Source organism: Cricetulus griseus, chromosome X, assembly GCF_003668045.3.
Source record: "Cricetulus griseus strain 17A/GY chromosome X, alternate assembly CriGri-PICRH-1.0, whole genome shotgun sequence".
Lineage (NCBI taxonomy): Eukaryota > Metazoa > Chordata > Mammalia > Rodentia > Cricetidae > Cricetulus > Cricetulus griseus.
Genome location: NC_048604.1, coordinates 36,402,534 through 36,427,027, shown reverse-complemented (window position 1 = coordinate 36,427,027; position 24,494 = coordinate 36,402,534). Strand labels below are relative to the sequence as shown.

At 38.8% G+C, this 24,494-nt stretch overlaps 1 protein-coding gene across 12 annotated transcripts in view; it reads left to right on the top strand.

The window, feature by feature from the left end:
- The first annotated feature begins 841 nt into the window (after window positions 1-841).
- The window catches only part of Alg13 (ALG13 UDP-N-acetylglucosaminyltransferase subunit), a 56,132-nt gene continuing 32,479 nt past the window's right edge, over window positions 842-24,494 (top strand). For 2 of the 12 annotated variants that reach the window (XR_004771386.1, XM_035449861.1), the window contains exons 1-3: window positions 842-976; window positions 2,628-2,790; window positions 4,431-4,569. Coding sequence is in view for 9 of the 12 variants with exons in the window: in XM_035449861.1 (XP_035305752.1) it covers window positions 896-976; window positions 2,628-2,790; window positions 4,431-4,569 (383 nt within the window). In the remaining 3 variants the exon portion in view is untranslated. Of the gene's footprint in view, window positions 977-2,627; window positions 2,791-4,430; window positions 4,570-5,433; window positions 5,468-7,609; window positions 7,753-19,179; window positions 19,540-20,677; window positions 20,762-22,593; window positions 22,645-23,593; window positions 23,659-24,237; window positions 24,285-24,494 lie in introns of those variants that run through there. The other 10 variants (XR_003488533.2, XR_004771387.1, XM_027433572.2 and 7 more) reach the window with 10 other exon arrangements.

Genomic DNA, 24,494 nt, shown 5'->3' with positions numbered 1-24,494 from the left:
ACCAAAACAAATCAAAATCTCACTAAACCAAAGAAAAATCTAACACACTTAAAATGCTATCCTAGCAAAATATTTAGTAGTTGCAAATAGGGCTGGTACTGCCAACATTTTATTTATTTATTTATTTATCTATTTATTTATTTTGTTTTTGTGAGACACGAGACACGGCTTCTCTGTATTACAGCCCTGGCTGTCCTGGAACTCCACCTGTAGACTAGGCTGTCCTCTAAGATATCCTCCTGCCTCTGCCTCCCTAGTGCGGGGATTAAAGCTTGTGCCACCACAGCCCGGCCCTACCCACATTTTTGTTCCTTAGTATTTTGAGCCATCTAGCATAAAAATGTCCTTTTGCCTCTTGTGAACTATTACGCCAAGACTAAAAGTGTACTGCAAGATTTGCCTGAGAAGAGCTGTTCTTTCCTAAATGCAAAGGGCATGCATGAACAAAGAGTGGTGGACATTTATGGTATCACATGGACGTTTACGGTACCACAGGAAAATCTCTAACGTACCAGGGAAAGATCTGTGGTACTCAAAGAATGCCTTCAGCACAATGTTTAGTTCGGTGTTCGGGTGTTTCTTTTTCTCACTAGACAAAAATTACACTTGGCAAGTTCCCACACCTTTATGGGGGTGTCCAACCTTTTGACAGAGCTAAAGTTAGCTGTAAATGTGTAAAGCGTTCACAGCTATGCTGGGAATTAGAAGCCATCAGAATGGACGCCAGATCGGCTACAGGTCTCTGGCGGGAAGGAGGGCACGCCCAGCGTAGCCGAGTGACTCACACCACCCAAAGGCCTTATGGGCTTCTTCCGCCCTCCCTTTCCCCTTTGGCGTCAGCGCGAACTAATCACGTCACATCCGCTTCAGCAATTCCGAACCTGGAACCCGCGCGATGAAAAGCGCGTTTGTGACTGTTGGGACCACCAGTTTCGACGAGCTCGTCGCCTGTGTGGTCGCTAACGACAGCCTCCAGGTGAGTCCGGCCGGCGGCCCTGCCTGGTTTCCCGGGCCCCGCGGTCTGGAAGGAAGCATGGCAGCTGGTCTCCGGTACCGTGGAGCCCTCGCCCAAGCCTTCCCTCCCCGACCTCGGTGTCCCTCACAGCCTCTCTCCACAGCCACCATGCCTGCCTCTACAGTCTCTCCCGGTGGCCCCCGTCTCCTCACCGCCTCTCCCGGTGACCCCCGTCTCCTCACCGCCTCTCCCGGTGACCCCGTCTCCTCACCGCCCTCCCGGTGACCCCCGTCTCCTCACCGCCTCTCCCGGTGACCCCGTCTCCTCACCGTCTCTCCCGGTGACCCCCGTCTCCTCACAGCCTCTCCGGTGACCCCCCCGTCTCCTCACCGTCTCTCCCGGTGACCCCCGTCTCCTCACCGCCTCTCGCGGTGACCCCCCCGTCTCCTCACCGCCTCTCCGGTGACCCCCGTCTCCTCACCGCCTCTCCCGGTGACCCCCGTCTCTTCACCGCCTCTCCCGGTGACCCCCGTCTCTTCACCGCCTCTCCCGGTGACCCCCGTCTCCTCACAGCCTCTCCCGGTGACCCCTGTCTCTTAACAGCCTCCCTCCACAGTCTATCCTGTGACCCTGTCTCCACAAGTCTCTCTCCACAGTCTCTCCCTGTGACCCCCATCTCCTCACAGCCTCTCAACAGCCACCTTGCCTCTTACAGCCTTTCTCCACAACCACCGTGCCCCACCTCCTAGGCAGTTACTCCCTCCCCCATGCTCCATCCCTTGCTCACTATTCCCTAGTTCCCCTGGGCTCTAATCCCTGCTCAGTCCCCTCCTGCCCCTCCCCATCTTCCCTTGTCCCCCGTGCCCCCGGCCCCCTCCTCCCCTGTGCTCCTCGACTGGACCTTCTGTCAGTCCCTCCTTCCTGGCCTTGTCTCCTCCACTTTGGAGTCTCCTCTACCAAGTCTTTGCTTCCATGGCTTAGGCCCCTGCTCAAAGCTGTCTGGCCCCTCCCCATGCCTTGGTCCATGACTCCTCACCCCTCAGGCCAGTAAAGGCTTTTCCCGTGGCGCCTCAGTCAGCAGACCCCATCTCCCATCCCCCCTCCCCCTCTCTTCCTCCCCCCTCCCCCCAGAGTGGGAACAGGTTGCCTCGGGCCATATACGGTTGGTTTTTCCTTTGTTACGCCCCCCCCCCACCTTGGCTAGTAATGGTTTTTCCCTAGCCTCTCTGTCTGCGCCCCACCCCCCACCGGTAATGTTTTCCCTGAGACCCTCTAGCACTCTATTCCCTCACACTGGGAACCAGGGAACCGGTTGCCCCCTGCTTGGAGGTCCAAGACTCTTTAAGCAGGTGCAGGGTCTTGTCCTCCTAGTAGCGCCCTCAGCCTAGTGGCTTCTGAAGTGCCCTACTGGTTTTAAGTGTCCCAGCTCAACTGGTGAGACCTTAACAGGCTTGTTCCTTGGTTCCCACCTAGTTTTTAAGGTATGCTTTGAGCTGGTGGGGTCCTTGGCACAGGGAAAAGGGGTTAATTTTGGAAGCTTAGCCAACTGGTCAGCAACAGGTAGGTTTCACATAATGCGCCTTTCATTTAAACAGTTACTTGGCGGTTGGCTAACAGCTGTTCTCGAAGGACTTCATTTAAAAAGACCTCGTTTTCTTATTTCCTGTTTTAGATCCTCAAGAGTCTTGGTTACAACCGACTTGTCCTCCAAATTGGTAGAGGCACAGTGGTCCCTGAATCATTCAGTAGTGATTCATTCACTCTGGATGTTTACAGGTATAAGGATTCTTTGAAAGAAGACCTTCAGCAAGCAGATCTTGTCATCAGCCACGCAGGTAAAGTGTCTGAGAATCTTGGGTTTCTGTCTTTGATTAAAAACAGACGTTTTAACATTTTCAGACTGAATTCCTGAGGACTAGAGTGGTAGGGTACATACCTAGCATTTGAGAAGCCCTGGGTCCAAATCATAACCACCACGATAAAGAAAGCCTGGCTCCGTGGTTCATAACTAATTCTAGTAATTGAGAGGGAAATGTAGGCAGCCTGGGCTACCTGAGACCCTGTCTTTAAAAGCTGTAAGTTAATTACACAGAATAAATCCATTGCAGCTCCATTTTTAATATAAATACTTGACTTGAATATATCCATTGAGAACCTTAGTGTAAAGATGAAGGACGTTTCTGGGCAAGAGGAATTGAAGTTATTTTAGCCCACTGTTACAGTAAAAAATCTCTGAACACAGAAGAGATAATGATCATAACAAATTGTAAACTTGAAATTATTTGGGCTTAGAGCTAAACCTTTTCAGTGGTAGGTTGGGTTGTACAAATTGCCATTTAAAGATTGTCTTTAGCATTTTTGTTGAATGTATGTAAAATAGATGCAATAAAATAAATTTTATATAGCATATGGTAAGAAAATTAAAATTTTAGATTTATAAATTATATTCAGGGACATAAGCTAATAGATTTAGAAAATATGTCTTATATTTTAAATATATATTCTATATTCATATTTTTAGTAATGTGTAGCCTTCATCAAATCAAACTAACTGAGTTCCTGAGATTTCCAGTACTTTTATTTTTTTATTTTTTTCCGAGACAGGTTTCTCTGTGGCTTTGGAGCTAGTCCTGGGACTAGCTCTTGTAGACCAGGCTGGTCTGGAACTCACAGAGATCTGCCTGCCTCTGCCTCCCACATGCTTGGATTAAAGGCATGCTTCACTGTGCTCCCAACTATTCAATATTTATTTTTTAGTTGTATTTGTACACCCTGGAACTGGAGTAATAGGCAATTATGAGTGATCCAGTCAAACTTAGGTCCTCAGAAAGCACAGTATATGCTTTTGAATTTTGAGCCATCTTTAACCCTTCCACATTAATTTTTAAAATAGGGTCTCATGGAACCTGACAGGTTAATGAACTCCAGGGACTTTCCTGTCTCCCTTCTCCCCTAATTGGTGTTAGAAACTGAAAAGCTTTTAATGTGCGTAGCTTAATTCTTGTAAGGCCTCAACCACCTTTTCTGTTTGCATTTGGTTAGAAGTGAAGTAAATTTGTTCAGTGGTATCAGCTAGGGATTTGGTAATCTCAGGGCTCTGGAGGTTCAAACAGGACAATAATGATACTGGTGAGTTCAAAGTCAGCCTGGGCTTTGTAGCAAGTTTCAGGTGTAGACCTTCTATCCCCCTCCCCACAAAAAAGCCTGTCGGAGACAAATTTGTTGATGGTTTTGTCTTTTTTGTTGTTGATACAGAGTCTGCCTGTGTAACCCATGATCTTCCTGCTTTAATCTCCTACCTGCTGAGATTTGGGGCATATGCCACTAAACCTGACCTACATTTGTCATTTTGAACATATAATTAAAAGGTTTTATATAGTTTTACTGACTAGACTATTCAATTTTACAAATTAAAACTAATGATATTAGTATTCTGAGTTTTAAGAATTGAATTAATAAATAACTATTTTTGTAGGTGCAGGAAGCTGTTTGGAGAGTCTGGAAAAAGGCAAGCCACTTGTGGTAGTTGTAAATGAAAAGTTAATGAACAATCATCAATTCGAATTGGCAAAGCAGTTGCACAAAGAAGGACATCTTTTCTATTGTACCTGCAGGTATACTAGAGACTGATCAATTGATCTCTTGCTTTAAATTCCTCCTCAGCTGTTATTACCCACTTGCCTGACCTTTATATATTTATGTTTTTCACACTCATCAATTATACTTCATTTTTTTCAACTATAACCTCTTATTTGTCTTTAACTCGACTCTGTTCTGTGTTGTGTTTTTTCCTGTATTCATGACCAACTCTTTGTATGTGAATTTGAATGTGTGCAGATCAGTTTTCAGTCTTCAAAGAAGGTGTATGCTTATATTAGTTAAGGAGTAATTGATTTAGTTATTTTGACAGTCTCATATATGTACATAATGAATTTAGCTAAAGTTTGACTTTGGGTAAATCCACTGGAAGCCCTAAATTAAATATATTCATTCACATATTCTCTTCTTCCTTATATAAAGTGGGTAGTGTTTTAAATGCTTGGGTTATAGTGGCAAGGATTGTGCTTGCATTGGGTGGTAGAATTTCACATGGTGAACTATTCTACAAATAAAAAGACAGGACAGTGTTATAGCTGGAGTAAGGAAGAATTAGGTAGACCTCAGGACGGGTATGAAAAAAGGACCTGATGTTTGAGGTGAATCCTGAATTAGAAGGAAAAACCAGTCATATGAAGTTTATAGTCAAAGGAGCTTGAGTTACATACAAAAGCCTTAAACTTAGGAATGAACTTGGAGTTGGAAATGCTTGAGGAACAGGGAAGGTTGGTATGGTAGAAGCATAATGACCAGGGAAGACTGATTATGAAGCTGGGAGGGCATAGCTGATTTAAGAGTTCTAATTTTATTTTATGTTTAATAAGAAGCTACTGCAGCACTTTAAGCAAAGGGATCTTTGGTAAGGAATATTGTTTTATCAGCATCGCAGTAGAAGCTTGAAGAAAAATGCTGTTTTTCTAATAGTTCTTCTTTGGGACACTAGAAGCCAAAGGGCCAGGTCAGTAATTCCCAGTTGCTTGATTTTAAAATCTTTTCTGATTTGATATTTTTTTTAAAGTAAGTAACCTCATAAAGAAATTAAGTGTATGTCTATATCTGTGTTTTATGTTAAAGTTAGAACATGGTGTATTTTTGGATTTTATTTTATTTTTTTGTTTCAGGCATTTGGCATATACTTGTGTGTTCATTAACTATGGAACACGTGTTACATGCCATGTCTTTTTAGGCATTTGGAATGTACATATTACATCAGTGAACAAAGCTTGATAGTCCAGTGGAAGAAGACAGATTCAGTCAGTCACTATTCCAACAGTAAAGTTGATGGTGTGCTCATCTCTATTATGGTGGAGGAAAGGGAATGTTGTCTTGGTACAATAACTCAGAAGAAATGCTAGAAACTATGAATGGTTCAGATAATTGGTGTATCTGCCCTTAGTTGGTTGATACTATTAAGAGTTGACAACACCACTTTAAAACCGGAACAGATCTTGTATTTCCCAACTACTGTATGCAAGTTAGTATTTCTAGAGGCTATTGAAAAGGATTTTCTGTATTTTTAGTGATAGTCTCTATGTATACATCCCAGGCTCACCTTGAACTGCTGATTCGGCCGAGTTTTTGAGATTATAGGTAGTTATGGGCCAGCTAATTAGCTCTGATTTTGTTGTTGTTGTTAGTATATTATAAAAGAGAAAACATTGATTTTTTTTGTGTTTGTTTTGTTTGTTTTTTTGAGACAGTGTTTCTCTGTGTAGCTTTGGAGCCTATCCTGGCACTGGCTCTGGAGACCAGGCTGGTCTTGAACTCACAGAGATCCGCCTGCCTCTGAGTGTTGGGATTAAGGGCATGCGCCATCAATGACCGGCTTGTTTTTGTTTTTTGAGAAGGTTTCTCTGTAGCTTTGGAGCTTGTCCTGGAACTCCGTTCTGTAAACAAGCTTGCCTTGAACTCAGAGACCTGCCTGCCTCTGCCTCCCAAGAGCTGGGATCAAAGGCATGCACCATCACCTCCTACACACACACACACACACACACACACACACTCTCTCTCTCTCTCTCTCTCTCTCTCTCTCTCTCTCTCTCTCTCTCTCTCCACACCCTACACACCCTACACACCCTACACACCTACCTAACTTTCTGCAGGACAAAATGACCTGTTTGTGTGCTATGTTGTGGGCCTGAAGGATGGGGTCAACTTTGAAGTGTTCTCTCCTTCTGCCATGTGGGCTCTGGGCATTGATTTCACCATTTTCAGCAGTTTCTTTGCCCCCCTCCCCAGTTTTAGAAACTATTAATTTTAGAAAAGTCACTAAAATGAAAGTATCATGAAGCATTGATTATATTTTCCCAAACTTACGTTGGATGGTGGTATGTCTGTTCAAATATAATTGACTTTTGTTAAGTTTCTAAAGTAACAGTTTTATGATGTTTAGAACCTTTCTTTCTTCTTTTTTTTTTCTGGTTTTTTCGAGACAGGGGTTCTCTGTGGCTTTGGAGACTGTCCTGGAACTAGCTCTTGTAGATCAGGCTGGTCTCAAACTCACAGAGATCCGCCTGCCTCTGCCTCCCGAGTGCTGGGATTAAAGGTGTGTGACACCACCGCCTGGCTAGAACCTTCATTTTCAACAAGTGTGGTGACCATGTAATTGATTGATTAGTTATGAATTCATGATAATTTTCAGTAAAAAGTTTTCTCACAATCTGCAGGGATGGTGTATTTTTAGTGTAGTCATCCTATCTTTTTTGTCTGATACCTATTGTTTTGGTTTTATTTATTCTGGTTTCATGAATTAACTTTGTTTTATTTTATATTTGTGTGGTCATGGAGAGTATTAAAAAGCAGTGTAAACACGTTTTCTGAAACACTTCATTTAGCTGAAATAAAAAGGTTTATTCAATAATTAATCCGACATGTTATAATACCTACATTTTATAGTGCCGGCATTTTATATAGTACTCGTTTTCTTGTTAATATTAATGTGTATGTCTCCATAATATTAAAATATATAAAAATTCACAGTTCATTCATCAAATGGGAAGCAGAAAAGCTATGGAATTTTCTCTCATGTTACCTGATGTTTTTCTTCTTTTGTTTTAGCACGCTTCCTGGGCTGTTACAGTCAATGGATTTATCAACACTGAAATGTTATCCTCCTGGCCAGCCAGAAAAATTTTCTGCATTTTTGGATAAAGTTGTTGGATTACAAAAATAAACTCTTAACACTTTAAAATACCCCTAAATCCAGTTCATGAAATGTGATTAAATCAAAATAAGTTTATGGCATGTATTTGTAGAACAATACAACTTAGTATATTTGCTATAAATTTAGAATATATAAGAAATTTTGTGGCATTAACATTGCAGTTGGGTCCAAATCCTAACTAATTTCAGTAAATTTATGAGATTTCTTTACATTGAATATATAGTGAGTCCCTAACTTTGCAAATGTAGTGTTGACAATTTTGTCCTAAAAATCTTAAAATGTATATCTGATTGTTTAAAAAACAACAACAACAACAAAAAAAAATAACTAAGCCTGGCAGTGGTGTTGTACACTGTTAATCCCAGCCCTTGGGAAGTAGAGTCAGAGGCAGGTAAATCTCTGAGTTCAAGTATAGCCTGGTTTGGAGAATGAGTTCCAGGACAGCCAGGGCTGCACAGAGAATACTGTCTCCAAAAACCAAACCAAAACAAAAAACAATTAAAATGTTAATGAAAACCATTATTAGTAAGACGTTCCTTGAAGAAGAAAAAGTGAAATGCTAGCAATGTAACATATTAATTAGAAAGTAGTATCTAGTTTTACAATCTAAATGCTAATAATGTAGCATTTTTTGTTAGAAAGTCAACACGTGTAGTTTTATAATCTAAATGCTAACAATGAAACATTTTAGTTAGAAAGTCAGCATCTGTAGTTTTATAATCTTACGAGACAGCTTTTTGTATTAAACAGTAAAGAATGGGTTTACTTGTGGAAGTTAGTAGTTAAAAAAAGATGATCAAAGTAATTGATCTACTGTACATGGAGTAACTTTTATCTTGAAGAATAAAGTAAATATGTTCACTTTTTCAACTTCTGATTCTTCAAATGCTGGGATTACAGGTACACAACACCACTCCTGGTGATAATTGTTCCTCTGAGAAGGGCTGGGGCGATGGCCCAGTGCATAAAGTGTATTTGCTGCACAAGTGTGAGGACCTAAGTTTGCATTATCATAATCAACTTAATTAGGCATGGCAGTGTGTATGTAGAATCCCTTTGCCTATGATGAGATGGTAGATGGAGACAGAATTCCTGGAAGACATTGGGCTAGGCAGCCCTGGTGTTCACAATAGTGAGTGGCAAAAAGGGAGACCCTGTATCAAATAAGGTGGAAAGTAAGGATTGAGCCTGAGGTTTTCCTCTTATCTCACCAGCTCACCATGGCACACATGAATGCATACACACATGTAAGTAGAATGTGATAATCTTATCAGTGCTTTAAAGTATAGAGAATAAATCCAAAGATGTAACAGTATGACTTGGCTGTTTTTTTTTTTTTTTTTCATTTTCAATTTTGTGTATGTATGGATATATATATATATATATATATGTATGTATGTATATATGTATATATGTATATATGTATATATGTATATGTATATATATATGTCAGAAGACAATTGGGATCATTTCTCTCCTTCAGCCCTGTTAGTCCCTAGCATCAAATGTGGGTTTCTAGGCTTGGCAGCAGGACATTTGCTGGTGATCCATTTCCCTAGTCCATTTCTTTGGATAGAGGTAGTGGGGTTTGAACCTAGGACTTTGCACATATTAGTTATGCTGTCAGTTTTTACAATTGCCATGTGAGGGCTGGAGAAACCTCAGTGTTGAGTTGTATTTCAGAGGACCTAAGTTTGGTTCTCAAAATCTATGTTAACTGCTTGTAACTCCCATCTCTAGGATATCAAGTGTCCTCTTTTGGTCTTTGCACATGGCATATACTCACAACTATACATATAAAAATAGCTCTTTTAAAGAAATTATTAATAATTGCACCTGAAGCTGGAGAGATGGCTCAGTGTTTGGGAGCACTTGATGCTTTTTTAGGAACCTGGGTTTGATTATCAATATCCATGTGGCAGGGTATCCTATACCCTTTGGCCTTTGTGGACACAATCTACATATAAAACACCACACACATAATTAATGCCCTTTACAGTATTTGGCAATTTATAAATGTGTCATGATATGACATCATTGCTTAAATACATGGTTTTTGAATTACAGGAACTCAATTCATTGACATTTCTGAGTCTGGTCTCAGAATATATACTTTTTACTTTTTAAAGATTTATCATTTATATAGTGTTCTGCCTGCATGTAATCCCTGCAGGCCAGAAGAGGGTACCGGATCTCATTACAGGTGGTTGTGAGTCACCATATGTTTGCTGGGAATTGAACTCAGGTCCTCTGAAGCGCAGCCAGTGCTCTTAACCTCAGAGCTATCTCTCCAGCCCCAGATTATATTCAAAGATAATATGTGAGCCAGGCGTTGGTGGCACATGCCTTTAATCCCAGTACTTGGGACGCAGAGGCAGGCAGATCTCTGTGAGTTTGAGGCCAGCCTGGTCTCCAGAGCGAGTACCAGGATAGGCTCCAAAGCTATACAGAGAAACCCTGTTTCGAAAAACCAAAAAAAAAAAAAAATATGTGTAAGTGTAATAGTTCTTTTGTAGAGATTGTAGATACAGTTTATCCATAAAAATAGGCATTTCAGAGCTTGGCTTGGTGGTACATGACTGTAATCCCAGGACTGAGCAGAAGTCAGCTGTGCTACCTAGTGAGTTTCAGGGTTACGCTGAACCTACTTAGTAAAAAAATGAAATCAGTCAATAAATAGGATAGTGACTATACAGGCATACCTTGTTTCAAACATTCTACTTGCGATGTATTTGTATATTTTAGCAGATTTATTTTCCTGATTGTTCCTTACTTGGACTAATGTTAAATTTTTACTGGTGGTAAAAGTGGGTTACTGAGAAGTACTCCACTCAGGAGGAAGCCACTTTGAATTAAAATTTTGGTGAGAATTAGAATCTGAATGTGAGGATTCCATATCACCATAATCGAGAATAGCAATTGTGCCTTTATTGACCTTATTAACAGCGTCTTTTTCATGTGTATGCCATTTTGTATGCCTGCCTGTGCCTGAGGAGGCCACAGGACAAACTCAGGGTTTACCCTCAAATACCATCCACTTCTAGGGTGGTCTCACTGGCCAGTTCATTAACTAGGCTAGAGTGTCTGGCCAGTGAGCCACAGTGATCTTTTTTTTTCCATCTCCTCAGTTCTGAGTTTATAGTCACATTGTTCCATGTATAGCTTTTTTATGTGCTTGGTGAGGTACCAGCTTAAGTCTTTGTAAGATAAACACTACTTACTAAGTAATATTCCTAACGTTTTATTGGCTCTACACTAATATTTTAGAAAAGGTTTTATTCACATCTACAGATAAAATCCTAATGTTTAATGGGTCTTTTAAGACACCTTTTTCATTTGAGAAAAATTGTGATGTAAAGTTTATGTTGGTCACTTAGCCTTTTAAATGACTTTGTGGCTTGAAGGATTAACCATAGAGAATGAGAAATAGTCTATTCAAATATCACACCTGGGAAATGCTTCCAATTCTTTTATGCTTAACTGCTAGGCAACCTAATCGTAGATTTAGTTTCAGGAATTAATCCTTTGTTGTATGTGGTAATATTTCTGACTATACCTTTGTGATATTTTATATTTATTTTGAGTTTTAAGTCAAGATAGTTTGAATCTTACTTTACAGAGTTTCTCAACATTTATCTAAGTCCAGTAGTTTCTCAACTGAGAGAGACACCAGAGGTGACAATTTGCTTAAGAAAACAGCCTTTCAAAGAAAAAACCATTAGAAACAGCAACTTTATTGAGTCCTGTATTTTTTCTTAACCATACTATAATATTACTTTTAAGCTTTTGTTTTTTTGTTTATGTTTTATACTTTCCTCAGTTACTTTAACCTGGGGGCATTTTAAAATTAAATTTGTTCTTAAAGTTCTGCTTTTTTTCAACAGTAGTTATGAGTCCTTGGTGCATAACAACCCTACTTAGAATTCAAACTTGTCATTTGAGTTTTGGAATTCCATAAAAGTGCTCTGAGTAGGATCACTGCTAAAGGTCTGTCTGTCTTAACCTAATTCACTTTAAGACAATTACATAGACTATTAGAGATAAAATAGATTAGAAAATAGTACTGATGTGTAAGCCGGGTGTTGGTGACACACGCCTTTAATCCCAGCACTCGGGAGGCAGAGCCAGCGGGATCTCTGTGAGTTCGAGGCCAGCCTGGTCTCCAGAGCCAGTGCCAGGATAGGCTCCAAAGCTACATAGAGAAACCTTGTCTCGAAAAACAAAAAAAAAAAAAGGAAAAGAAAATAGTACTGATGTGTAAACATGCTAAACGGTTTACATGTTACCAGTTCTTATGAAAAAAATTATTTGAAATATTTCTGAATAAAGTTAAATTTAGTTTAAAGTTACCGGGTAAGGGGAATGCTGTTAATACTTTTTTAGTATTAGTGTTAGTATTATTTAGATTTCCAAATATAAGGAGGCAAAAAAATTGTTGGGAAATTGATACCATGGACAAAGTCAGAAGTGACTTGATTAGTCCTAGAAAATATATAGTTTTTGAGAGATGATGTTATGAGATAACCTTAGGAATTGGGAATTTTGAAACTTGTAATTGGGAGAGAATGAGCTGGAATGGTTGGGAGGTACTGCAAGTCTAACCACTGAACTTGTTACAAGGTTGTGGGACATATAAAAGTAGTCAGGTGTTTGATTTTCATTTTAGTGAAACAAAGGACAAAGAACAATATGAAGGGTTAAGACAGGAATGACTAAAAGTACTGTAGGCATTTTTCTTTCATTTTTAGTATGGTATTAGCACTCATTCCATGTTCATCATGTAATAATTTGCAGAGATAGTTAAATGTGCATATGTTTTGGTAAATGAAGTATGGGCAGATTATTTGAAATCAGCTTTTGGAAAATATTTGAATGGGTAATGGTGATAACCATGTGGTGAACCAATTTTGTGCTGTACAAAATGATACCATATTTTTGTGGGGATACCAGGGAAGGAATAACAACAGTTGTGGTTAACACTTTGCTAGGTGCTGATGTGCTGGTGCTTATTCAGTATACTTTCCAGATGTATTTATTTCATCTCTGTAGTAAACTTAGGAAAGTTTCATTTTGTCCCATTTTGTAGATGAAGAAATAGGTCTTTTATATCTAAGGGTCCAAGCAATAGGGGATAATCTGAGAATGGTAATTGGAGCACTGAATTCTTAGTGTTTATCATCTATTGGTGTAATAAGACAGCGTTTTAAATTATGTCAGTATCCCCTCAAAATTGCACATTTATTTTAGTCATGCATACAGAGCCTGTTTGGGTTTTTTAGAATGCTATTTTTGTAAAGTATACGGTTATTCATAGAATCCATGGGAAGAAATTTTCCAATTTGTTTACCTGATTACAAATAAGTTATATGCTGTTGTTTTCCTTAAATATTTGTGTTTTGAAGTTAATCTTCTGGTACTATTCCTTCACATGTTTTTCTTGGTATTTTCATCATTCCCAAAGCCTTTATTAATATTTATCATCTGACAGGTCACCAAGCATTCCTCAGGAGCCTTTACTAGTGCTAAATAGGTATTGTGAATCTCAAAGATGGTGGTGTTTATTAAAATTTTAAAGAATTAGTATAACTTATAGAATACCTTGTTTTAGAATGGTGGTTCTTAAAATGAGGTCTGTGAGTAGCCTTAGCATCACGTGTCACCTTTGAACTTGTTAAAAGTAACAGATACAAGGCCTCTGTTTGAGAACCACTGTTTTAGAGGTATACAGGATAGTAGTTTGTTGTGGAAAACAGACAGTTGGGATTTCAAGTGCAATGTAAAAGTTCCAGGACAGTATACATTTATAACTTGAAATCGGCTTTCTTTACATGCTTTCTATTCTATGCATGACCCATTGGTCTAAAAAAAAAATCTGTGGTTTACTAAGTTAAAGACTATAACCTATACCATTTCTGAGCCTTCCATATATCTTGTGCTTTGTGTGCAATTTTATTTTTTATTTCTTTTTTTCTTTATTAATTTTTTACAGTCCAATCCCAGTTCCCCCTCCCTCCTCCTCCCGCTCCCCCCACTCCCCCCTCCACCCATTTGCTCTACAGAGAGGGTAAGGCCTCCCCTAGGAAATCTACTAAGTCTGTCCCATCATCTCCTTGAGGCAGCACCAAGGCACCTCTCCACCTCCACACCCCTGTGTCTAGGCTGAGCAAGGTATCTCTCCATATAGAATGGGCTCCACTAAGTCAGTTTGTACATTGGTGTTAGTTCTTGGACCCACTGCCAGTGGCTTCTTTATATGCAAGTCTTTCTTTCTTTCTTTCTTTCTTTCTTTCTTTCTTTCTTTCTTTTTTTTTTTTTTTTTTTTTTTTTTTTGGTTTTTCGAGACACAGTTTCTCTGTGACTTTGGAGGCTGTCCTGGAACTAGCTCTTGTAGACCAGGCTGGTTCTCAAAGTCACACAGAGATTCAGCTGCCTCTGCCTCCCGAGTGCTGGGATGAAAGGTGTGTGAAGCTTTTGATGTTTATTGATGTTCTTGTATGTTTCAACATTTCATTTTCATATTGCTGACCATTATTGTCATTTTTATCAATTTATGTCACCTATCAGTTCATGAGTATACATTGAGATTATTTCTAGTTTTCAGGGATCAAGACTATGGATAAAGCAACTGTCAACATTCATGTGTAGATTTATTTGTGAACATTTCTCCCAAATAGACACCTAGATGTAGGATTACTAGGTCATATGATAATCTCTGTGTTTAATTTTGTAGGAAGTTCTTAAACTAGGTGACAGTGATATGTTTTCACTAGTAACACGAGAATTCTAGTTTTCCATCTTTGTCAACAGTTGGTATTCCTGGCTTATGTAGATTTTGAAAGAATTAGTCATAAGCTGGGCATGGCAGAGCATGCCTTTAATCACAGCACTTGGAAGGCAGAGGCAGGTGGATCACTCTCTGAGTTTGAGGCCATCCTGGTCTACAAAGTGTTCTAGGACAGCCAGGGCAGAGAAATTCTGTCTTGAGAAACAACAACAAATGAGTCATATTCTAAAATATACGTACTGGTATCTCATTAAAAATAATTTAAAAAATGCCAGGCGGTGGTGGCACATGACTTTCATCCCAGCACTCTGAGGGCAGAGGCAGGCAGATCTCTTTGAGTTCGAGACCAGCCTGTGACAGCCCCCAAAGCCACAGAGAAACACTGTCTTGAAACCCCCCCCGCCAAGAAAATAAAAAATGAGCCAAGGGGTTTAGGACAATGGTAGAATATATTGTTTAGCATGCATGTTCAAGGCCTTTGGTTTGGTGGGTTAGGGGTGAACTACCAAAAACAAAAGCAAACTAAAATGGCTGAAGAACATATGAAAAGACTTAGTATCATGGGACACTGAGGAATTTGCAACTCAAAACCACAGTAAAATTCCACATTCTAACTACTAGAATTGCTTAAATCAAAAGGTAGGCTATAGTTTTACCCTCCCTTAAATGTTGACAGTATTATCATATTCAATACCAAGAGAACTGAAAGTATATGTCCATGCAAAAACTTAGATATATGTATTTATAGCAGGATTTCTAATAGTATAAAGTGGAAGTAGAGAGATTTCTGTTAACTGATAAGTTGTTTGAAATGGACAGAAATACAAATGTATATGACAATGTTGAATGTTGATTGGCAAACTTAACACTAATTGTAAGAAGTGAGTCACATAGGAACATAAAATACATGCTTACATTTATTTGAACATTTCAGAATAGATAAATCTATAGATCTGCGTTGGTGAGATAGCATAATTAGAGGTGGATAGTTATAAGAAAATAGGGTTTCATTTTCAAGTGACAGTCTTCTCAAATTGTGATGGATGCATAACTCTGATTATATGAAAACTCATAGGAATTCTACACTTAGGTGGATGTTAGAAATTAACCACCCTCCCCCCTCCCAGTTTCTTTGTGTATCTCTGGTTGTTGTGGAATTAGCTCTATAGACCAGGCTGGCCTTGCCTTCCGACTGTTCAGATTAAAGACATGTGCCACCACTGCCTGGCAAAATTAACCAGTTTGTAAGGAGTGTAATTCAGTAATTAAAATTCAGCAATTTTTAGTGAAACCATTAGGAAAGATTTTCAAATTTTTATCTGTAAAATGTTTGTCCTTATTTGTTGCCAGTGCCCGTTCCCACCACAGACCAGACAACTACTAACCTGATTTTTATCTAGCATATTTCATATACCTTTTGCATCTGGCTTTTTAGGGCTAGTTTTTTCACACCCTTGTTCACACTCGTATAGCCTTCCCAGCAGGTGTGTAATTGTCTCATTGTGATTTTAATTTTAATTTTGCTAATGGCTAATCAATCATACTGAACATCTTCTAACTAGTTATTGGCCATTTTTACTCCCTTTCTCCTTTTTCAGATAGAGACTAGCCCAGGTTGGCCTCAAACTCTATTGTAGAGAATAATCTTAAACATCCTGATCTTCTCACAGCTAGCTCCTAAAGCTGGGATATTATACACAAGGCAAGCACTCTGCCAACTTAACCTTTATTTACCTTTAGTAAAACATTAAGATGTTTTGCCCATTTAAAAAACTGGATTGTTCATTGTATAGTAGAGATCAGCCTCATACTCACTTTGTACCCTAGGGTGGTTGTGAATGTCTGAAACGCTGCCTCTACCATGAGAGAGCTGGGGTGACAGGCTTCTACCTCCATGCCAGATTTATGTTTTCCTGAGGATTGAACTCAGGGTCTCTAGCATACTATGCAAGCAATGTATCAGCTGAGTTATATCCCCAGTCCATTTTTAATAGCTCCATATATATATATTTTTTTTTTCAATACAAATATTTCTTTGTTAGATTTGTGCTATGAGTGTTTTTTACCGGGGTTAGTAACTTCTTTTTTCACCTGCCTGACAATTTCTTTTGCAGAGCAAAGGTAATTTTGTGAAAGTCCAATCTATTATGTATTTTTTTTTTTGGTTTTTCGAGACTGTGTTTCTCTGTGTAGCTTTGGAATCTATCCTGGCACTCACTCTGGAGACCAGCTGGCCTGGAACTCACAGAGATTCGACTGCCTCTGCCTCCCGAGTGAAGGGATTAAAGGGGTGTGCCACCAACACCCGGTCCAATCTATATGTTTTTAAGAACTTTAATTTTATGCATTGATTTCCAAATGTTTGTAGTTCAGAAGCTAAAATATATGATAGAAAGGTCCTGGGTTGGGGTGGGGGTAGGAGGGGGGGTGCTCCCTTGCTGCTTTTCTCCTGCTGCCTTAACCCTCTCTTGAGAGGCATCAGGTATCAGGATAAATATAGAAACTTTTTAGATCTGGTCTACTTTGCATTAATTAACAAAAGTAAGGTGTGAGATTCAGGTCTAGGGTTAATTTTTGCTTTATGAATGGGCAATGCTTGCATTATTTGTTATAAATATTGTATTATCTATTGTATTGTCTTTGTTCTTTGTCAAAAATAAATTGACTGTTTTATATTTGTCTGTTGCTTGTTTTCTTAGTATATACTTTTCTTTCTCTAGTCTTTCTGTTAAGGATTTTTCTGGTCTTTGTTTCTTGGTTTCCCCTATATTTTGATTGTTTTCCTGGCCCCCTACCTTCCAATTCTTTTCTCAAATAGAAGTATATGAATAGTATTTGTTGGGGTTTTATACCCATGTTTAAAGTTAAGTAGATGTAAAGAATTTGTATTTTGTCTTGTAGAATATCAACATTTTAATTGTCTTATAAGTCTTTCTTAGTGAATTAGGGATCTTAAAAAATGATGGCCTTTCCTATAACCAAACAGCATGGTTGGTTCAGAACAAAGTTCCTTTGTTATGGTTTCTTTAGAAAAGAAATGAGGTAATATGAAATTAGTAAGGAAATGTAGTAAGGAAAGTCAAATATCATTCCTTATTTACCATGATTTTATTTCATTCATAAATTATAAGTGATGGCCCACTTGTTTTTCCTATAGACAGCAGTCATAATTACAACTGACTCACATATAGAAGAATAATAGTTTTGATAGCTGCTTTACATCAAAAGGTCTTTAAAGTTAACATTTTTTTTTTTACTTAGAGTGTATTTTCTTTTTTTGTCAAACATGTGGATAACACCTTACGTATTTAATTTAGTGTGTTATCACTGTACAAATGGGAAAATTACAAATTTAACATTTCTAGACCAATAGGAAAAGCAAGCTTTTGACGTATTTATTCCTTTATTTATTTGTGGTGTTAGTATTGATTTTAGTGTTCAAGAACCTAGTATACAAGGTTTATCACTGAGCTGTATGTTCCTAAAACTTACTTTTTAACACTTTGAGTTAAAAAGAGGGTTGTATTTTGGAATTTAACTAAAAATAAGATACTTAAATCCAGAATGAAATAATAGAAATGGTGCCCTCCACCCCCAAGGAATCAGCACTTTTTTCTGTCAAAGTACCTTAATAACAAGTTAAAACATGTCAGTGATGTGTCATCAAATCTTTTTGGTTTTTTTCGAGACAGGGTTTCTCTGTATTGTTTTGGAGCCTGTCCTGGAACTCGATTGTTAGACCAGGCAGGCTTCGAACTCACAGAGATCCACCTGCCTCTGCCTCCTGAGTGCCTGGATGAAAGGCATGCACCACCAATGCCGGCCATGTCATCAAATCTTAAATGTACATTTTTGAAAGTTTCAGTGTAAGATATTTTATATGCTGCTTCTATTGTTTCCACTTTTTAATGATTTATTTTTAATTTTGTGTGGGTATGTGCACTGTGCATGTGACTGCAGATGCTCATGGATAGCAGCAAAATTACAAGTTGTGACCCACTTGGCTTGGGTGCTGGGAACCGAACTTTGCAGCATGTGCTTTCAACTGCCCGGTCACCTCTAGCTCTCATTCTTTTCAGTTCAATGCTTCTCCCTGTTCTTAGTACTATTCTTAGTACTATGCAGCAACATTTCTCAAGAATCTCCTACTACTCTTAGTGGATTTATTTTCAGTGGTCCTAGTAGACAATTTATCTAGAATTAAATGATCTTTATTTTCTACTTGAAACAAAACAGTTGCTTGGCATTTTTTAAATTTTGCTTGAAGTGTGATCTTTGTCTCAGGAGATGGAGGTCCCTCCCCTTTGTCTTCTAAAAAAGATGTTCTCAATACTGAAGAGAATTAGTTAAATGCCCCACCCCTACTTCCTCAGACTCTGGAGGGTATCCGAAGGACAGGAACTCCTTGGAAATTCTGGGAGTGATTGCAAAGCTTTCGTGGAGTAGGCTGTTTTACACACGTGAGCCTTTTTGTAATCTTTGCAGACTCCTGAGGTAGCTTCCCCCAGTTCAACTGCAGACAAGAGTTTTCTTTAGCTTTCAGCAGCTTAGTTACTTTTTTATGCCTTTAGCTGATTTTGATAGTCCCCACTTTCTTTAACTGTTTAACTTCTTCCTCATTTGTCTCCTCAAGTTTCTTATTCTTTGGAGCATCTGCTCTTCGTTTTTGTTTTTCCACAGGGTCCTGTCTTGTCCTGCACCAGTCAGCCTCTTGCTTCTGCTTCTGGGAAGTGCCAAGATTCTGCAGCCCTGCCGCAACTGCCTTCTGCCTAGACCTTGAGCTGTTTTGGATACCTGCCTACACAAGCTCCAGCACTTGCCGCCGCTGCCTATTCCTTCCTGCGTTCTGTGTTTCCTTCCTTTTCACCCCTCTATTCCTTTCTCCTCACCCCATGCACAATGAATAAAGGATGGAAAAAGTACTGCGGCCAGAAGTCTTTGAATGAGGCATCAATGGATGAATATTTAGGCAGTTTAGGGCTGTTTCGAAAGGTGATTGCCAAGGATGCCTCTTGCCTTTTTCGGGCTATTTCCGAGCAGGTAAATATAAGCATGACAAATGGATATAATGTCTTGTTTGTAAGTTTTCAGAGTGCGATGTGGCATGTTCTAGTAGCTTAATCTGTAGCATACTGAAAGAAACAAAAAAACGTTACCTTTTCTGTTTTGTTAGTGATAGTATCCAGGCCTGCCTGAAAAGCACGGACAGCAAAATATGGCGCTATTGCTGATTAGAGCAAACACTGTTCTCCTGTGGCTACTTTGTGTAATGGGGGAGGGGTAAATTAATGTGGGGTTAAAAAAAATGAAATGAATCTCAATCATTTATAAGCATGTTCTACTCCCTTTTGTTTTATGCATAAGAAAGATTTTTAACTTGTGCCCTTATGGGAGTCGAAAGTACAGGACAGAATTTTTAAATTTTTTTTAATTATTTATTTTATGTACATTGGTGTTTTGTCTGTATGAGGGTATTGGATCCCTGGAACAGGAGTTATGGACAGTTGTGAGCTGCCATGTGGGTGCTGGGAATTGAACCCGGATCCTCTGGAAGAGCAGTAAGTGTTTTTTTTTTTTTTTTTTTTTGGTTTTTCGAGCAGGGTTTCTCTGTGTAGCTTTGGAGCCTATCCTGGCACTCGCTCTGGAGACCAGGCTGGCCTTGAACTCACAGAGATCCGCCTACCTCTGCGTCCCGAGTGCTGGGATTAAAGGCATGGCCACTAACACCCGGCTGCAGTCAGTGCTCTTAACCACTGAGCCATCTCCAGCCCCGCCAAAGCTTGTTCTTATTTTTTTTTTATTTTTTGGTTTTTTGAGACAGGGTTTCTCTGTGGCTTTGGCTGTCCTGGAACTAGCTCTTGTAAACCAGGCTGGTCTCGAATTCACAGACAGAGATCCGCCTGCCTCTGCCTCCCGAGTGCTGGGATTAAAAGGCATGAGCCACCAACACCTGGCCCCAGGAGAGAATCTTTAACTCTGAATCTCACTAAAGATGACCATTTTAAAGATAAGGCATGGCTTCTTCACCTTTGGCTAAAATCAGGTGTGGTAGCAGATGGTCTTAATTTTGCTGTTTCCAACGTGTTCTAGATTAGGAAACTATGTATAATTCATCATCTTAATTTAGAAGCATCTATTTCAAATGACATGACCAGTGAGCTAGTTTTTTCTTTTATAGTTGTTTTACAGCCAGATCCATCATTTACACATCAGGAGAGTTTGTGTCTCATATATGAAAGAAAATCAACAAGCTTTTGAGTCTGTAAGTAGAATATATGCACTGAAGATAATTGTTGGTAATGTTAGTAAGTGGGAAAAAAATTTTTGGTACCTAATATAAAAACTGAATTGTCATATAGTCTATTTTCTCAATAGCAACCTTTTAGTTCTCAGCCGACTTAGAACTAGCATGCTTTTGTACCTCCTCAAATTAAATTTTTTCGAGGCAGGGTTTCTCTGTGGCTTTGGAGGCTGTCCTGGAACTAGCTCTTGTAGACCAGGCTGGCCTCGAACTCACAGAGATCCACCTGCCTCTGCCTCCCGAGTGCTGGGATTAAAGGCGTGTGCCACCCACGCCCGGCACAGCTTTAATTCTTTTGACTGTATATTGAATATTTGCCTTCCTGCCCTTGGAGGTTTGTTTTTGATTTCCTCAACAGGTTTCAGTGAGTTGTAAAATACTGTAAAGGCCTCTTTAAATCTTGTTTAAATCTCCTCCACCTGGGAGAAATACTGTTCCTGACATCGAAATGGAAGACCATGGTTTGATTGCAGCAGATCTCAAGGATTTTGTGCATACAGATAACCCTGGGGGCTTTTGTTAAACTGTACATTCTGATGAAGTAGGGTTGAGAGGAGGAGGCTTCAGATTCCTGCATTTTAAAACAAACTTGCAAATTAAGGGTGCTATTGTTTTCACATTTTAACTAACATAAGATATGTAAAACACTGTTAGAAGTCTCCCCCCCCCAAGTTTGAAGTTTATGCCATGTTTGTGTCTTTTCACTGAAAACTAAAAAAAAAAAAAAAAATACCAGCCAGTCTTAAGGCACAAGGACACCCATGAGCATGATAGATATCAGTCACTATCTTAAATCTTAAATTAAAAAATTTAATTTGAGGAGTTATACATTACAGTGGTTTCAGGGCCAAAATTTGCACCACTTAGAATTATTCTGTTTACTGCAAGGTAGTTATATCTCAGAACTGTAGAGAAAGTGAGTTTAATTCAGTTTTTTACAGAGGTGTATTTTACTTACTATAAGATTTTTCATTGTAAGGTTAACAGTTTTAGTTCTGGCTGTGGTAAAAGTCATTGCAGCTTCGATAAAAATCAGTGTGGACCACATCTACACCTGCAAAAGTTTCTTGTGTCTGGAGCTGTTTTGATGTCATTGGAATTCTTTTTATAAACATTTTCTTAGTTTAGCAGGGTGTTGGTGGTGCACTCCTTTAATCCCAGCATTCAGGAGGCCGAGGCAGGGGATGGGTCTCTGTGAGATCGAGGCCAGCCTGGTCTCCAGATCGAGTGCCAGGATAGGCTCCAAAGCTATGCAGAGAAACCCTGTCTCGACAAAACAACAAAAAAACTTTCTTAGTTTAGCTTTGTATACATGTCTCCTATCAAATTTTTATTCTTGATGATTCTTGGTCTTGCTTGATTACAATTGTCAGGTTACTTGAGTTGGTATTCTAAAAGAAACTGGAAGATACAGATTGCATTTGATGAAATCCACTGATAAGTAGACAGCTTCTGAGATAACATTTTTCTACACAAGACATTTCTGTAGGTGTAGAACTTGAGGTGCTGTGTGAACTAATCATTTAATCCCACATACAGAATATATAAACATTCAGAATTCATAAACATATATGAATGTGACAACAATTAATGAAAAATGAGGCCATGAGTTTGAAAGAGTGGGGATTGGCTATATGAGAGAGTTTGGAGAGAGGAAAGGGAAGGGTGAAATGATGGAAGTGTATTATCTCAAATAAAAAAAGAAAAACTCATTAGATGCTGATAACTGTAGAATATAATCAGATTGCAATACTATATATTTGGCTAAGTCAAGTTTGTTTTATTTTTTGAAGTATGTGGAGGGATCTTTTGAGAAATATCTGGAACGGTTGGGAGATCCCAAGGTAAGTTCAAATACGAGGATATCTGTTGCTGGAGTTTCTTGTCCTCCCAAGTCCTGCCGCCCTTCAGCCCCAAAGAAACACAGGGACACTATATTAATTATTTCAGTTGTTTGGTATCAGAGCCATCTTAAAAGAGCTGTGCACTTTTTTGCTGCTAATGCTGATTCAGGAAATCTCTTGTAAAGGAGCCTGCAGCCTCTGCTTGTCTCTAGCAAACAGAGCCCACTGGAGAAACAAAGGCAAAACCCCTTCCCCAACATAGCACATATCCTGGTTTCCATATCCTTGAAGTACACCAGCTGATTTAGCTCAGAAGTGTTTTCTGTTTAATGTCTTCATGTGGCTGTTTTTCCTTTCTCATTAGCATTAAGAAGGTTTAATGTTAGTAAAGCATTATGTAATCTGTTTTTGGGAGTCTTGATACCCCCTGTCTGTTTATAGAGCATTTCCTTTAAATTGCAATTAGATCTCTCAACAACTGCTTGTCCTGTAGGATTGCATGGTATACAAGTAATATGCTTTATGTTACAATATTTATAAAAAATGTTTCCATTTACTGGAGACATATGCTGGAGCATTGTCAGTTTTTATTTGTGCAGGTATACCCATAATAGTCATTAACTCTAATAGATGTGTAATGTCAGAATCAGCCCGTTCGGAGCTCAGAGTAGTTGCCCATTGAAATCCTGAAAATGTGTCTGTTGTATGGTGCGCATATTTTAGTTTTCCAAAGTATGCAATGTGAAACACATCCATTTGCCAAAGATCATTTTTTCAAAATTGTTTGAAGTAATAACCCAAACATACTTCTTTATTTATAATGACTCAAATATTTTCTTAAGTAGCCAGCTCTGTTGAATGAAACAATTATTGGAAGCAATGGTCTGTTGTTTTGTGTTGAATATTGAGAATTATGTTGACTGTTTTGTAACCTGCTTTGAGTACACAGTGCTTCGGAAAAGGACAATGTTGGGAAACACTTAAAGCCTTTTCACTTTAATGGGAAGAACAATGGTAACGTTTATTATTTTTTAAAAAATAACATTTTCCTAATTGGTAGTTATCTGTTGTGGGAATAAAATTCATAATAATTTAGAAATAATTTTTATGGTAATATTGATCAGTTTTTAGTTAAATAGACATTTACTAAATACTCTGCCACCTTTTTAAAAATAGTAGTTACACTTTTATACTTTTTAAATCGTGTAGTTATTACCTAATGGCTAAGAGCTTTGGGCCCATTATTTGAGTGGGTACTTTTTTTTTTGCTTTTGCTTTTGCTTTTTTTTTTGGTTTGGTTTTTTTGTTTTGTTTTTTTTTTTGAGACAGGGTTTCTCTATGGCTTTGGAGGCTGTCCTGGAACTTGTAGACCAGGTTGGTCTCGAACTCACCTGCCTCTGCCTCCCGAGTGCTGGGATGAAAGGCGTGCACCACCACTGCCTGCCTTGATTGGGTATCTTAATTTTCTTATATTCAAAACAAATTACATTGTGTTATACAAATACTTTACCTGAAACATTAATAGCCAAAAAATGTAAACAATATTTAATAGTTCTGAAACGTTTTTCAAAACTCTGTGTTATTTATATTTAGGAGAGTGCTGGCCAGCTGGAACTAAGAGCTCTTTCTCTAATTTATAAGTAAGTTGTATCAAAGGAAAATGAAAGAGGGAATATATGAATGAGAATGACTGTGTATAAGTAAGATTTCTGTGAGACTCTCTTTAGGATTGGCTAAATTGGTTAAATTGGAGTGTTGGTAAGTTAATAGTGTAGAAGCAAAAGGCCTGAGAAAAATCCATTTAATACAGTTCTTAGATGAAGAACCTTATTACTAGTTCTGTCCTAGAA